Source organism: Echinops telfairi, unplaced genomic scaffold (genome assembly GCF_000313985.2).
Source record: "Echinops telfairi isolate 266 unplaced genomic scaffold, ASM31398v2 ScPeMD7_7472;HRSCAF=8510, whole genome shotgun sequence".
In the NCBI taxonomy this organism is placed as follows: domain Eukaryota; kingdom Metazoa; phylum Chordata; class Mammalia; order Afrosoricida; family Tenrecidae; genus Echinops; species Echinops telfairi.
Genome location: NW_022111376.1, coordinates 3,601,125 through 3,617,900, shown reverse-complemented (window position 1 = coordinate 3,617,900; position 16,776 = coordinate 3,601,125). Strand labels below are relative to the sequence as shown.

General features: G+C 51.2%; 2 protein-coding genes across 4 annotated transcripts in view; one reads left to right on the top strand and one right to left on the bottom strand.

The window, feature by feature from the left end:
- The window catches only part of GABRA3 (gamma-aminobutyric acid type A receptor subunit alpha3), a 508,794-nt gene extending 504,380 nt beyond the window's left edge, over positions 1-4,414 (bottom strand). The window contains exon 1 of the mRNA XM_045285494.1: positions 4,359-4,414. The gene's annotated coding sequence lies outside the window, so the exon portion shown is untranslated. The remainder of the gene's footprint in view (positions 1-4,358) is intronic.
- Positions 4,415-4,824: 410 nt separating this feature from the next.
- Positions 4,825-16,776, top strand: part of GABRQ (gamma-aminobutyric acid type A receptor subunit theta) — a 17,524-nt gene continuing 5,572 nt past the window's right edge. For all 3 annotated transcript variants that reach the window (XR_006679629.1, XR_006679630.1, XM_045285514.1), the window contains exons 1-8: positions 4,825-4,970; positions 6,842-6,930; positions 11,526-11,593; positions 13,229-13,449; positions 14,166-14,248; positions 14,697-14,834; positions 15,148-15,300; positions 16,425-16,681. Coding sequence is in view for 1 of the 3 variants with exons in the window: in XM_045285514.1 (XP_045141449.1) it covers positions 4,825-4,970; positions 6,842-6,930; positions 11,526-11,593; positions 13,229-13,449; positions 14,166-14,248; positions 14,697-14,834; positions 15,148-15,300; positions 16,425-16,681 (1,155 nt within the window). In the remaining 2 variants the exon portion in view is untranslated. The remainder of the gene's footprint in view (positions 4,971-6,841; positions 6,931-11,525; positions 11,594-13,228; positions 13,450-14,165; positions 14,249-14,696; positions 14,835-15,147; positions 15,301-16,424; positions 16,682-16,776) is intronic.

The window sequence follows — 16,776 nt, the reverse complement described above, 5'->3', positions numbered from 1 at the left end:
GCCCTACTGCAGTGGAGTCTTCCTCAGGGCTACTTGGTCAAGATAACTGGTGATTTATCTCAAGCCCAAAGTAAAGGCGAATTGTATTCTACTCTGTCAGACAATATTTTGATTGGCTTGTGCTTAGGCAATAGAGAAAACTTGCCTGTCCTCCTAATATCTTCTCTTGGGGGAAAAATGGCTTTCTGTTGGGAATGGAAGGGTCCAGAGTTGCATATAAGAATGTCTGTCCCACTCTCTCACTCACTCACTCTCTCATTCACTCACTCACTCACTCTCTCACTCACTCACTCTCTCACTCACTCTCTCACTCACTCTCTCTCACTCACTCTCTCACTCTCACACTCTCTCACTCACTCACTGACTCACTCTCTCACTCTCTCACACTCACTCACTGACTCACTCTCTCACTCTCTCACACTCACTCACTGACTCACTCTCTCACTCACTCACTCACTCACTCTCTCACTCACACTCTCATTCACTCACTCTCTCATTCACTCTCGCACTTACTCTTTCATTCACTCATTCACTCACTCACTCACTCTCTCTCTCACTCACTCTCTAAAAAAAAACAAGAAAAGAAGAATGTCTGTCCCTCAAAATGAAAGAATGCATGCAGGGTTTTGAGGGGGAAATGACTTGGCATTCTTCTTAAACAATTTTGTAGAAAACCACTTTTAGCTTAGGTTGTAAGGGAATTTCAGAGAGACAGGACACCACAGAAATGTATGAACAGCTCCATTTGCTACAAAGACCGACGCTTGAGGGTTTTGTGCTCCAGCCAAGCACTAGCTAGGCCGGAAACTGAGTCCACATGGTCAAGTTCGAGGGCATAATAAAGCACCTCAGAAACCACCGAAGAGATCATTTCATATGCTTTTCCTTAAGAGCACAGGGAATGGTGGGGTAGGGAATAAAGTGACAAAAAACATTTCTACCAGGATTCACTTTTATCTCTTGTTGTTGCCATTATTAGTTCTGACTCATAGTGACCCCATGTCCAAGAGAAGAAAACAATTTCCGGTCCTGCCACCTCCTCGCATTTGTTGCTATGTTTGAACCCATTGTTGCAACCACTGTGTCAATCCACTTCCATAAAGGTCTTCTGTAAGCGTTGGACTGCTAACCACCAGGTCCTTGATTCAAACCCATAAGCTGTTTCTCAGGAGAAAGATGAGGCTATCTACTTCTGTAAAGATCTGCAGCCTCAGAAACCCTATATAATCATGATTGACTTGCTCGAACTGGGCTTTTTTATCTGGGTTGGTTTGGTTGCTACTATACCAAGCATGATGTTCGTCTCCAGGGAATGATCTCTTTTGACATGTCCAAAGCACATGAGACAAAGTCTCACCACCCTTGCCTCTACAGAGCATGCTGGCTGCACTTCTTTCAAGACAGATTGGTTTGTTTTGGTCCGTCTATGGTCATTTCCCTATTCTCTACCAGCACCATCATTCAAATGCATCAGTTCTTCTTTGGTCTTCCTTATTCAGTGTCCAACTTTCACATGTCTACGAGGCACTGGAAAATGCCTGGCTTGGGTCAGGGGCGCCTTAGTCCTCAGGGTGACATCCTTGCCCTTCAACACTTTACACATGCCTTGTGGACCAGATTTGCTCATTATGGATACGCAAGCTCAGTGGAGACTACCATTTCAGACCCATGCCCATGGTGCTATGGGCTTCCAGACATAGAAAAGAGAACGACGAAAGACTCCTGGGTCTGGGGATGCCCTAAAAAGTCCATCTTAAATAAATATGGGTAAAGTTAGAAATAAAATTAAGAACACCTTTATAAAATAGCTTTTCATGAACAGTTTGAGGAAAAGGCATTCTAAAGGCCAGAATGCCACTCCCATCCATTGTCTCAATCTCTTTTGCTTCTGTTAAATGCCTGGGGGAGGGGGTGCTCTAATTCCAGTTCAGGGGATTAGGTCCTTGGACTATCCAGGTGACAGATATCTAGCCTAGAGGATAGTTCTGGATAACCATCATCCTGAAGGAATAGCTGCTCAGAGTGTCACGTTAAAGTGATGGGGGGCTTACTGAATCCGTGACTCACTTGGGCCTTGAGCTTCACTCTTGTCTTCCTGGTCCCTAGCGCCAGTAAAACCACAGTTCAGTTTCAAAACTCACTCTTCCAAATTCAGCAAATGCTTTGGTGGGCGTGGGGGGGGGCATGTGTTCTCTCTCTCTCTCTCTCTCTCTCTCTCTCTCTCTCTCTCTCTCCTTGTCTTCTTGTGTCATTACAAGAGGACTAACAAAGTGCATGGGAAAACCCCATTATGTTTTAATTCAATTTTTTAATTAATTAAATTTTTTACATGAACTTTTTGAAGCTGCCTCATTTTTCTTAGCTCTATGTAAAGATTATTTCTCTTTTATATTTCAGCCCGTTGATTTCGTTGGCTGATTGGGATAGTCTAAATTACCCAGCATGCATCATGCCACCACCAGACCAGACGCAGAAGCATACAAACCCCTCCTAACTGTTCCCCTGATCCCAGTTTCTCTTCCTTCAAGTTCTCTTTCACAAAGTAACCAAAAGATGCTTCTTCCAGACGCACCACCAGGATTGCATCAAATCTTTGCTCAAGCCCTTCAAAGCCTTTAACGAGAATTCCCAAATAAGAATCAAGTCCTTAGTTTAGAAAATTAGACTCAAAATTCTTTCTGCCACCATAGAGACACCCAAAAAGTATTTCTTGTGAACCGAGTATGTGGTGTTCAATAAGCCAGGTGCTGCCTAATCTTTATTTCCTACCTCTCTGTTACCGCTCAACCAAACCAGGACACTCGCTGTTACGTGTGTGGCACAGATCGGTGTGCTAACTGCCAAGTTAATGCTCTTTCCCATAGCTGAGTTCAAGTCCATGCAATCTGTCTAATGAATTAACTAGGGGCAAGCTCAACAAGTACACGTGATAGTGGCATTTTCATATGTCTTCTTGGTTTTTTGTTGGGGGTGGGTATTTTTCAAGTGCGTCAGCAATTTCAACTAAGTATTACCTCTGAGGAGAACAGAAGTTGGGGCGGACCCTCTAGGTCATAGCTCTGACTGTTACAAGGGCACCTAGGAAGAAAACTGCGGGCTTCAGGCTTGCTCTCCTTGATAAACAAGGATCGGATTCCAGGGTGCTGGAACCAACCTACATCCAAACAAGTCTACTGCCACCTGCTGGTAGTTTCCTGAAATTCCAGTCAGCCAATGCTCACTGGAAAAACACGAGGTTCTAGAAACTGGAAGCTGGCAGTAGGATTATTTCTACACTTGGCCTCTGCTGCCATTTGACCTTTCCTTCTCTGATAAGCAAGCGTTGTCTCCACAGGAATACCTGGGTGTACAGAGCTAATGGGTCAGCACTACTAGCAGTGGGGGTGAGCTTACCTGGTTCAACCCTGGAGAGGATGCTCTGTAATGGAGGGGAAGGGGGGAAAGGGGGAAAGGGGAAGGGAAAGGGTGAGGAATGGTGCTCTGCTTGTTGAAAGAAGACAGAGAACCATGAGACACTTTTTTTGAAGTTTGATTCTTAAACAATGTAAAGGAGCAGATAAAAAAGTAAACCTTTATGACTGTACAAAGCACTCAACTAAACCCCAGGAGTCCCGGACCAAGAGGATTTTGCCATAAGCTGGGTATAAGCCACCCTAACTCCATGTCATCAACTACTGAGGGACAAAGGAAGGGGATATGTTTTTGCTAGAATGTTCTGGTTAGCCAACAGGAAACCAGAACTCCCCTATCAGAGGGCCCTAGTGGAATAATGGGCTGTGCATTGGGTTGCTAACCACAAAGTCAGCAGTTGACACTCATCAGGTGCTCCAGTAAGGATGTCCGACCTGACTGACTCACCCACGAGAGCAGTTGGACTTCGTCTTAAAGGGTCACGATGAGTCGGCATCAACTCAATGGCAGTGAGTTTTACTGGGGGTTTCAAAGTGGCACGCCTTAGGAAGTCCAGCTCTGGGGAACAGGATGGAGCGCTATGTGTTGACTGACTGTCCATCTGCCTGGTGGATTCTGCCTCCTCATCAAGGTCTAAGAGAAGTGGTCTGGTGCCCCAGATCCAAAGCCCTCCATGCTCCCAGACACTGCTCTCTGCCTTCCTTTCTTGGTCAACAGGTCGGCCTTGGACCCAAAGCCCACACAAGTGCCTCCCCTGGCTAGGAACACGCTCCCATCTCAGGGTACCCCACTTCTGTGACACAAACTAAGCATAAAGGATGCTGTGAGTCTTGCAGCAAGACCCTTGGGCTCTAGTCATGAGGGAGGGGGGCACTTGCCGTGGCCTGATCTGATCCTAAAGCCCATTGGGGCTCCCCGATCACGCCACTCCGTGGCGAGGTACTTACAGGAAACTAGAGCGTGCCTCCAGATCCCCCCCCAAACGTCTGGGTCTTCAGAAAGCAGAGTCCTCCATGGTGGTTCAACTGCCGCACTCCCTTTTTTACATAAAGCAAAGGAACTCGGAGCGCTCATTGGACCAAGAGTCAAGCCAATTCGGCCAGGATTGGAGGGGGCGGGGCGGGCAGCAACAGTTGGGCTCTAAGGCCGCCCAGCGCGCAGGAGGAAGTGCTCTCTGCCTGCGATTGGCGCTACCGTCGGGGTGGGCGGGGCCATTGGGAGGGCAGGGTAACCAAAGTGGGCGGAGCCTCCACGCACCCTCTGGCGCCCAGTCGCAGCCCTGCTCAGCCTCAGACGGAGCGCACTTCGCCTGCAGCCACCGCCTCCGCGTGCTGCGGCTGGTGCTCTGCCTCGCTCGGTCGCCTCGCCTGGCCAGCTCGTCCAGTCCCTCTGGCCGTGCCCCCGAGCGCAGCCATGAGCATCCGAGGCATGCTGCGGGCCGCCGTGCTGCTGCTGCTCATCCGGACCTGGCTAGCGGAGGGCAGCGCCCCCAACCCCACCGCCAGGTTCGAATTCCACCACACGCCTGTTCCCGACGTCAGCCAGGACCTCTTCCAGTGGTGAGTGGCGCACCCGCTAGCCTGAGAGAGGGAGGGGACAATACGGAAGACCCTGGGCTCCACCACCGGCCCCTGTGGGCGCCATCCAGCACCCTTGTGCCCAGACTGCAGTGTGGGGGGGTGGAGCGGCCCCACTCGGGCTGCCACCTCTCCCCAGGGACTAAGATCCTAACAGGTCTCCCCAGCCAAGTCCCTGGGACCCTGTACGTGAGGGGGGCTTGGGAGGGGGTGCATGGGAGAATAGGCAGACACAAAACAGACGCCAGAGACACCTGTTGGAGTGCGGATTTCTGCTCAATTCCCAGGGGCGCTCGGGAGCGCGCGCGCGCGCGCGCGCGCGTGATAGGGGGGGTTGGGGGACCCTTCCTGATGCAGACCTCGATCATGGGACCGGACCTGGGAGCGTCTTCGTACTTACTCGTGAGAAAACATGCGAAGATCAGAGGTGTTTTTTGGTTTTGTTTTGTTTTGTTTTTTATTCCAAGTTTATGTGGGTCCGCGAAGATCGAAGATCAGAAGCACTGTTCAACAGTCTGCTATTGACATGTACATCACACACACACACACACACACACACACACACGGGTCTGGTGTGGTGGCTACGGATCCTGAGCACGGGCACATGGCTCGTGTGAGGTGGAGAAACGGGCGGGAACGCATCCCTTTAAATCGGGAATAATTCAAGCGCACACTGTGGAATGTAGCAACGTGAAAATTGATGCTTTGATATTTGGGGGCTTAATTTTTAAGTGACAAACCAGAAATGAAGAGGAATTTAGGGAGGGGGTGAAGGTACTGGGGTGGTGTCCTAGCAGACAGCCCTGCAGGGACCTCAACCTGTTACACCAGACTGTGCTAAGGAACATGAACACACACACACACATGCACACGCACACACTGAGATTCCGTGGAACTGGCATTTCCTGGGCATGAAATGAAAGATCTGGGGTGGGGGCGTCACAGTGATGCCCTGAGCTTGCGCTCTTTCACAGTCCCCTTTGGGGGGGGAGCCCTATTGAGAGGCTCAGTGTCTGGGGTGAGTCTAGCAGAGACTTCTGGCAAGGCTGCTGCGCTGAGTGGAGCCTGCCTTTTTTCTGCCAGATCCAGACGCCTCCAGCTGGACTCCCATGCTTAGCAAGAGAGAGCCCTCTTCCCCAGAACTGGTGTCTTTTCAAGGACAGCCCTAAGCCCCATAAATTAGAATTGGCATGGTTAGATAAGGAGTATAAATTTCTGCCACATGAGCAAGCACCCTCCCTCCCCAGCATCTTGTGCCAACTGCCCAATCTTGAAGAGGCATACAAAAGCAAGGTTGCTAATGAGGGGACAACAAACTGCCCAGCCCAGGTAACTGGACTGACAATGCAAGGCACTTAGGGTGGCAGATTCCTCTTCCCTGGGTAATTTGGTGATCCTGAGAGAAGCCCCCACCCCCAACCTGGGAAGCTGTGTTCCTGTTGATTGCCTCAGGGGTTGAAGTCAGGCATTTTCCCCAAGGCTCCCTCTGCTCGCTCCCTCCCCTCCCCACTTCCCCTAGCTGCTCTCCCCCACCCCCACCCCCAAGTCCCTTCAGCCTGCCTGGCAACAAGCTCCAGCCTCTGTGCCCCACCCTCTGGACGTAAGCTGAGGAGGGGGAGCTGGGGGAAGAGAGGGAAGGGAGGGGGAGTCTGCGTCACACAGAGGTTCTGGCTGACTCACAGTGGAGGGGGAGGGAGGGAAGGGGAGCATGGACACTTGCGACAGCACAGGACAGTACACGTCTGCAGGGGGAAGCAAGGCTCCAACACGACAGTGGCCGGGGTGCTCTTTGCTATCTGTTCTATGAGGAGCAACGTGACATTTATTGATGACAGGTCACTTCTCTGTTTCAGCAAAAACTGCGCCAGTGAAGCCGTGGTTCACACGGTTTTGGAGAGAGTGTTGACGGGGTATGACGTCCGTCTGAGACCAAATTTTGGAGGTAAGAGGCCTCCAGACACTGGAGGCCTTGGCATTGGGTGGACCAAAGTGGAGACAGAAGGCCACCCCACCCAGCACACAGACCAGTGGACTCCAGACCATTTCCAGCCACCCCATGGCCAGCCCCAGGCCTTTAGAAATGCCTCTGGAATTTCTCCCAGTCCTCAGCAAGAGGCCTCCTGCCCCCTCCCCAATTCCCGGGTGAGCACACCCAGCCTGAAGCTGGAGCCCCTGTGGCGGGGGAAGCACCACCCACACAGGGAGCCTGGACTCCAGACCTGAGCCTGGGCTGGCTGAAAGTAGAATCACCTGTCAGCATCCACAGAGAGGGCAACCTGTCCTATCTGAGCACACATTCTTCCCACCCTGTGCACACACCCCACTCAGCTAGTTCAACACTGAGTGCAAGGGGTGGGGCTGGCGGGTGGGGGTAGAGGGCTCACCTCCTGGGAACATTCCCCTTGCTCCTTGGCCCCCAGATCAAGCCTTACTCGTCTTATTTGCCAGCGAGAAGGATGCCCAGAAGCTGCCTGAGGGTGAGCTGGATGCCCACTGTGAAGGGTTAATGGTGTGGAAAGGGCACAGGCTTCCTAGACCAACGGGGGGCAGGAGGGGGGGCTTGAAAACCCAAGGCTACCATTCTGACCCCTGAGCTGGGGAGTGGTGCACCCCCCACCCCCATGGTTCTGTTGCTCCTTCCCAAGTGTAAGGGCTGGAGAGGAAGTACCAGGGGCCAAGGCGAGTGGACAAACAGGGGTGGGGGGGTGGGGTCCGCGAGGCACAACTACAGGACTGGAGCAGGCAGGAAGCAGATTCAGTGACCTCACAGCACCCACCAGCAGCAGTAACGCCCCCTCTGGGCATGAGTCCCTTGCCCCAAGCACAGGTAGGTGTCCAAGGAGGGCAACTTCCTTTTCTCTCTTCCTCCTCCTCCTCCTCCTTCTCATCACCATCTTTTAAGTCCATCTCCACCCAATGGCTCAGTGGCTAAAGCACCCAGCTGCTAGCTAAAGCACGGTGGATTGAGCTCACCAGCAACTCGTGGGAGAAAGATGAAACCATTAGCTCCCATGAAGATGACAGCCTTGGAAACCATGGGGGGGTGGGCATCCCTGTCCTATAGGGTTGCGGTGACTTGCAATCCATGGCAGTGGGTTAGGTTTGGATTTGGGGGCAGAAAAAGGGAGAGGCTATCACCACCTTTGGGCACCAAGGTGGAGCTATTCCTGCTGGGATGGGAGGCTTGGTTCTATCTCTTGCCCCTACTTAAGTTGGGCAACAGTTACATTAAGGTATGTGGGCACATGGACCTGGGGTGTAAAAGAAAAGGCAGGTCTTCAGATGTATTTGGTCAAACAACAGGCAAAGGAGGGGAGGCCAAGGACAAGGTGGAGCCTTCTAGTGGTCAGACAGAAGGGGAGGATGGGGGGCGGGAATAGAAGCCCAGCAGAGTTCAACATCTGGGGTTGTTTAGCCCAGAGATCACAGAGCTCAGTAGGGATTTACAACTAGCTTCTGGAAGAGAGTAAGAAGCAGAGCCCACCTGCTGATTACCTAGTGAATCTAAGCGCCCAGGATTCTGCAGGAGGGAGGGAGTTGTCAGAATGTGTTAGGCCAAGGAGCGTGACACTGGAGTGGGAGGGGCGCCTGGCTGCGTGGCCCCTCTGGGCTGCTGCCTGCACAGCTCAGGTTGCATTTTAAGGCATGTGTCCCACCACCAACAACAACAAAGGCAGTCATAAAGAACTGTGTTTCCAGAAAACTCCGCACTTTGCTAGGGAGAGTTCGCAATAGCCAAAATGCAAATGTCCAGACTGGGCCCGATTCCAAGTGTCATTCAGATACAGGATCCCAGAAGCCCTTGCTTTTGAGACCCTGGACCTGAAACTGAACTTGCCTCTGCAGGCAGCTTCAGGGTCATCGGACAGCCTCCTGGCCAACAGGCCTGAGGTCCCCACGCTGGGGACTCCAGAGCAGCAGTGTGATCTCGTACACAGAGGACAGCCTTTGCTCTCGGGCCTGCTGGAGGAGGCTTTGAGACCGTAAGAGAAGGATGACAGTTTGTCCACATACCTTGCAGTTCACTCCGTACAGTCACATTCCATGGGAGTCCTGCCAGACCTGAACACTGCCCCACAGACACACAGCAACGTGCTCACATACGAATTCACATCCACACATGAACATGCTCGCACATTCATGCAAACGTATACAACAACCTGACCGGACACATGTGTCCACACATAAATATACATATGAGCACACTCACACTCAACCATGCTCACATAGCTAAACATGCGAGCATGCTTATACATGAAGATGCTCCCACAAGCACATGCAAGCAGTGCCCGCTTTACCGGCAAGCACTGCTCCTGGGTTTCTTTCAGTCGATTTTGTAGTGCATTAAATACTTCTTTGGCCTGACTTTATTCAAGAAGACTCAAAGCCTTTCCAATGCCGTACAACGTCCAAGGAGAGCATGTGAAGGTGATGGTGATGAATTGGTTCCAAGGAGGGGTTGGTTCAATACTTGGAAAGCGAGGGTGAATTTCCATCACATGGAAGGGCAAGCAGGAGTTGTCCGTGCGTGGACCGTTTGTACGCACATATTAGCACCGGAGCACACATTGGCCCACATGTACTCAGACACAAACATGCGTGCACAAATGTGTTCGCATATTCCCTAAGAAATACACCCACATACTTGCACATGGATTTAGACACACAAACATATTCACACTTTAATACTCACAGATGCACTCACACACAGACACAGAGACACACACCTAAGCCTGCTCATCCCTGAACACAGTCACACATTCAGGCACTCGTGCAAACAGTCCGCCGCAGACCTTCCACAAGCACTTGCACATATTCACTCACACACAGGCAGATGCTCATTAGCACGCCCACACATTCACACATGCGAGCACACCTGCTCAGCCCTTCAGTCTCCCACAGCAACCTCACATCAACATGCTCACACTGCCACTCACACGAACATACGAGCACACGTATACACGAATAGAGACACATGAACATGCTCATGCACTCATTCACAATGACAAATATACAAACACGTATCGAGGGTCTCCGATCTCTTTTCATTTCATTTTTCCACCCATGTTTTAGTGCCCCTGCATACACTCAAATGCACATACACTCATTCACTCACTCACACACACTGGTATGCACATACTCATTAATTCACTTCCACATGCTGATGGTCATAGTCATGCACATATACATTGGCATGCAAACATGAGTGAACATGCTCACACACATTCAGTCACATATCGCGCACACGTGAACACCTTCACCAATCCACTCACATGCATCTGCTGTTGCTCATTCGAGCAGAATGCGTATTACCACTCAAAAACAAGTTCAGTCACCTGATCACCCTTCCACTCACACATTAACACTCGAATCTACTCCGAGGTTCGCTCACACACATGCTCATGTCCCCTCACATAAGCAGTCATTCCACATGGGAAGTACATGCTCGGTCACTCACGTCGCCTACACACCCACCTGCCCCACAGACCTTGGCTCTTGTTTCTGGTCTCGTTGCTCTTCAACTTTATTAAGAAAATAACTAGAAATAAGGAATGCAACACGAACATACATGTGCACCCCTGTGTCTATGGCAACAATTTCCATAATATCAAAAACGTGGAAACAACCAAAAGCTCTGATTATAGAGGACTGGATAAACCAACGCTGGTACATCCATACAACAAAATAATATGCTTCAATAACAAATGATGCCAGCTCTCTTAAACACCACAAGACATAGACGAAACTAGAGAACATTATTCTAAAACATTATTCTAAAACTAGAGAACATTATTCTAGCAAACTTAGACTTACAAAGATAACTATTTAATAGTGTTTTTACGTGGGGGGAAAGAAATGTGATTTTTTTTAATGCATAAGACTTTGATGACCACGAGGACAGAGGATGGATGGGGTGGGGGGAGAGAGCCACATTTATGGCGGGGGTGGGGGGGTTACTGTACAGTGTACTTCAAAACCCAAAATTTTAAAAAAAGAGCAAAGGCTCACAGAATTAAAAAAGAAATCCCATCCCTCCAGATTCCTCACCCCTCGAACCTAAATATTGGCCTGAGTGTTTTGTTTTGTTTTTAAAAGGGGAGGAAAAGAAAAATTGAAATGGACTTGGAGTTTTTAAGTGACAAACAAGTTCATTTCAAACAGAACTTGGGGGGGGGGGCACCATTTTCAAAAGAGTGATTCATCCCCTGTGTTTTCTCAGTATCTTGCCCTACCCCTTCCTTTCAGACAATGGTTGGAATTCCCCTCTGCAGTGTTATGCAGAAATAGCAAGACCCTGGCCTGAGGGGCAGGAGTTGACTTAGGACACCTGCAGCTGCCACTAAATGACTCAGAAATCCTTTCTCACCTCCAAGCCTCAGTCTTTCCCATCTGTAAGGTGATGGGCGAACACCAGCGACCTTCCTGTGGAGGTGCCCTGCAGTCTGAGCAGTGGCCATAGGCAAGGAACCCCCTCTTTCTGCAGAAAAGGAAAAGGACGTCTGAGCGTGTGTGTCAGGGTGTCTTCCTTTGTTGTAGGTGATCCCATACCTGTGGGCATATCCATCTACATCACCAGGATTGAACAGATCTCAGAAATGAATATGGTAAGTGTTTCCAGCTCTAGCCGATAGACAGGGGCCAGGAGCCAAAGAGCAGGGTCACAACCCCAGTTCTGATGTGCAATGGAGCTAATGTGCAACACAGTAGGTTTTGGAAATGGAACTTGAAACGTGGGGGGGGGGTGCATCGACACCCCCCCCATTTCACACCACCTATAAAGTCATAATTTCAGGTGGATTGTAGACCTCAAGGTCAAAGGTTCTGAAAGGGGAGCTTTTCTAAGATAATATAGGATGCTGGCTTTGTGTCTTTGAGGTAGGTAAGGATTTCCTTCAAAAGGCAGAAAACGCACAAATAGCACACCCATTCAATTCAAAAATTTTTAGAGAAGAAAAACACACTAATCATAAACAAAATATTGATAACTTCAACTCATTTAAAAAACCTGTTTAACCCATTAAAAAAATGTTCAGAGACTGTGAACCAACACTTCAATTTTGGGAAGAAGACCAAACACCAGACCCACTGTCATCAAGTCAATTCTGACTCACAGTCAAGCTGCAGAGGACAGACTCGGCCCGCCCCTTCAATCCTCTGAGGCCATAAGCCTTCATGGAAGTCAGGCTGCCACGTCCGTCTCCCAAGGGAGTGGGTGGCCATGGGTTCCAACAGCCCTCATTTCAGTTTGCAGCCAAGCACTTAACCTCTGTGCCACCAGGACTCCTGAGAGAAGCCAAAGAGCAGATACACATATAAAAAGAGTTGGCCCTAGTAACCAGTGAAATGTGAAAGGAGCCCGGCCGAGACCTCTCACAAGTCCAGAGCTGGTCAGTCTGGAGCATCAGGAACACTCACCCTCGTGGCCAAGTTTAGCCATTAGCACGTCGATTGAAAGTTCCGACTCATCTTGGCTCGTTTACGTAGATGTCTGTATTTCGTTGGGGTTTGGGTCTGCAGGATGCATTTAGACAATAATATGTGCTTGTGTTCATATAGCAACCACACACAAGCAGAAGGTCACGAAGAGTCAGCCAAATGACCGACAGCAATGTCCATGTGAGGCGTTATGATTCAGCCGTGAGAGTGAACAAGTCACAATTAGACACATCAGCTTGAGTGCATTGCACAAAGGCAAGGTGGAGGGAAAGATGCACAATGGCAAATACGGGGTGTTTCCATATGGACAAGATACAGAAAGGGGTTCAAATCAGCAAGAAATCTAGCTACAGAAACTTCAGACGCAGGTACAGCTAGGCATTCATTCCACTGCTAGCAGGGGAAGAGATCTACCATCAATTTTCTTGAAGATGACACCCAAGGAACCCCTGGGGGGCAGGTGCACTCTGTCACCGAGGGTCACATTGAGTCACAGTCGACTTGATGGCCGGCCCAGAACAACAGCAATAGACGACAAAACTAACAGAGATGGACGAGAAGGGCTACTACTGCGAGGTGCGGGAAATCCAAGGTTGTAGGAGGAGGTCATTGGGAGCTTGAACGTTCCCAGCAATGTTCCATTTCTGACTTTGGCCATTGCTCCCTGCAGGTTCACTTTCCTTCTCTTCCTTGGGTGTACAGATTGATGGCATGTCTCCCATGTGCACACACATACACACACACACACACACACACACACACACACCAGGCCTAACTCACACCTTGTCCTTTCCTCTCCCCAGGACTATACAATCACCATGTTCTTTCATCAGACCTGGAAAGACCCCCGTTTAGCCTACTACGAGACCAACCTGAACCTGACATTGGACCACCGGATGCTCGACAAGCTGTGGGTCCCTGACTGCTACTTCCTGAACAGCAAGGACGCCTACGTGCATGATGTGACTGTGGAGAACCGTGTGTTTCAGCTTCACCCCGATGGAACAGTGCGTTACGGCATCAAGTAGGTTCCCGAGGGGCCTGCTAGGGAGATGTCTCCGCCTGCCCATCCTCCCCACCTTAGGCCCAATGTCCCCTTTAGCAGAGGACTCCACCCTGACATATTCACCCAGTGGGCTCAGCTCCCCGGGGTTACAGGGCCACTCTGATTTCTCTTCCTCTGGGGCCCAGCCCCATCCCTTCATAAATCTCTTTCTTTGTCCGCTTTCCCATGGACTAAGCTGTGGGAGTCTGAGAACAATATAGCTGGCAGGGAGCAGGCTCCCTGTCTGGGCACACTTGTTTCGGTTAACATGGGCTGGCTGCCCTGTGGAGAATGAGGGGAAGCGAGAGAAACAGACAGATGGGCGCATCTTAGCCACCAGAAAAATGGGCTGAGCTTGGGTGAGGTGCTGGGCCCTGTAGAGAACAGAGGGACTGAGCCAGTCCCCCCTTGTCTCCCCACTCCGCTTCCTCCGGGGCCCTCCCCTCAGACGCCCTGGGGGTTTCTGTTCTGCTCTTCATTGCTGTCCTGCCAGGGGACTGGTTCCTTGGTCATATCAGATGCTCCCTTCCTCCTTGACATCTGCAATGCACCTTTCCTCAAAGGAAGGGAACCCTGGCTGGGAAGGTGAGAGGGAGGCCGACCCTGCCGTAGCACCCCTGCCTAGGCCTGCAATTTCCTCTGTGTATCAGACCCTGACTGGCCAATCCTCCCTTCCCCTTCCCCTGCCTTTGCAGACTCACCACCACTGCAGCGTGCTCCCTGGACCTGAAGAAATTCCCTCTCGACAAGCAGGCCTGCAAGCTGGAAATCGAGAGCTGTACGTATGGCTCCTGTGTCCTTCCTGGCCTGGGCCAGCGGGGATGCTGGAGCCCGAGATCATAGCCCACCTCCTTCTCTCATTCCCTCTCTCTCTACACAGATCTGGATAGGTACATACAGGGAGAAAAAGAGAGAGAGAGAGGTAGATCTGGATGTGGATGCATAGCAGAGAGACAGAGAAAGATGGCAACTGGAAGCTGGTGCCCCTTGAGGGTGTAAATAGGCCTCTGGGGAATTGCCCTTTTGCAATTGGGAGGCTGTCCCCAAACCAGTGGGACTCAGCCTGTAATGTCCCCTTGCTGAGAAGCCCCAGATATCCCTTTCTGCCTCCAGCCTTCTATACTCACCTCAAGTGGTCTCCATAGCCCCTACCAAGTGTCCCCCAAAGTGCAGGTTTCCCCCTTCCTGTCCTCTGGCTGAGTCACTCTCCCTCCACCCCCTTCCAGATGGCTACACGGTTGAGGACATCATCTTATTCTGGGAAGACGATGAGCAAGCGATCCACGGGACCGAGGAGCTCCACATCCCTGATTTCAGTTTCCTGGGCAAGACGGTGACAATCAAGGAGGTGTACTTTTACACAGGTGGGGCTGGCCCACCCAGGCCCCTGTCCCTCCTGGCCACCTCTCCCCTTTCCTTGTGGGTTCCCCAGCCTCCTAGGCTGCCCTTTATCCTCACTCTCTACCCCCGCCCCCCACCACACGCCCATGGAGTGACATAGATCTGGCCAAATGCTTCCACACCTGCTTCCTCTTTGGCTTTCAACCCCTACATCGGCTCTACAAGGCCAGGCTTGGTCACTAACCTGCTGCTCCAGGGTATCAGGTTTGCCCGACTTAAGGGCCTCTGTGGGGAGCAGCACTTTCTCCCCCTGACTGCCACGTGTCTCCTTGACAGGCTCCTACATGCGCCTGATTCTGAGGTTCCAGGTCCAGAGGGAAGTGAACAGCTTCCTGGTACAGATCTACTGGCCCACGGTCCTCACCACTGTGCTCTCCTGGCTGTCCTTTTGGATGAACTGCGACTCTTCTGCTGCCAGGGTGACTGTGGGTAAGACTTATTCCTGCCTTGTGGTGGGATTGGCTCATTTTCTTAACAAACAAACAAACCAAACCCAACCCAGAAGGAGGAGAAGATCCCGAAGTCCTGGGTGCAACAGGCATGAGGGCTGGGCCTTGGCAGATTAGGTCCCAGGAGCCAGAGTTCGTCAGGTCTGGAATTCGTAGGTGACTGGACAAGTTGGCCTGTGAGATCCATGATGCAATGCAGCAAACCCTGCTTAGGGAGCAGAGGGCTGCCCTGGAGGAACAGCTCAGAGCAGACCTTGAGGGAGATAGGGAGAGGACATGGCTGGAACAGCATGGAGACAGTGATGTTCAGAGAGACTTCGGAAGAGTCTAAGGAGGCAGGGACACAGGATGTGGTATTCCCCAAGGAGGGACTAGCTTGAGGAAAGGCACTGGTCTCCTCATGCAAAACGACACAAAACTGTTGCCCAGTCGATTCAGACCCAGAGTGACCTGTAGGTATCCAAGGTGTCATCTTTATGGTAGCAACCCGCCCCATCTTTCTTCTGTGCAACAACTGCGGGGTTCTAACTGCTGACCTTGCAGGTAGTATCTGAGTGCTGTCACCACTATGGCACCAAGGCTTCACAGAGACCCCTCGATGGGTCTAAACCATAGGGTGCTGGGGAGGGACCTTTGAACTGCGTTACGCCAGGCTTCTCCATCTGGGTCTGGTTGCACCTTGACTGTATGTGGGACAGGCACCACATACATCTTTATCTGGGTAACATTTGTGTTTCACCAAACCTGCCAAGGGGCAACGAGCTCATTGAATCATGACAGTGTGGGGGCTAGGGGTGGAGGTCGACTAACAAGAGTCCTGTGCCCTGGGAGGCTAAAGAGGTATAACCTCCCATAGGGCAAAATGAGCTGGCAGCTAGGCCTGAAGATTTGGCCCAGGGTGCTCAGAGTTAGAAGTCAGTACAGATGGAAGTGGCCCGGGTGGGAAAGGCCTTCAGACAAGACCCCAGACTGAGAGAGCTACAGGCCCTCAGTAGCTCTCCCCAGCTGGCCTGAGGCACCGAGGCTCCAGTAATGTGGTGGGGTGGGCCCGGGGGCTGGCCCAGAGCTTCAGAGAAGGCTAAGTGAATGCCTTGCATTTGACAGGCTTGACTTCGATGCTCATCCTGACCACCATCGACTCGCATGTGAGGAACAAATTGCCACAGGTGTCCTGTGTCAAGGCTATCGACATCTACATCATCGTGTGCTTCTTCTTTGTCTTCTTTTCCCTGATGGAGTACGTCTACATCAACTACCTATTCTACAGCCGAGGGCCTCGGCGCCATCACAGACGGCACAGGCGAGCCCGGAGGGTCATCAATCGCTACCGCTACCGGGAACTGGCGGTGCAGGACACGCAGGTGTGGCTTTGGGGCAGACCATGAGTTTGACCCAGCACGTGACCCTTTGACACTTCTTACCGCACACACATACCAACAGCAACATATAAGACTGG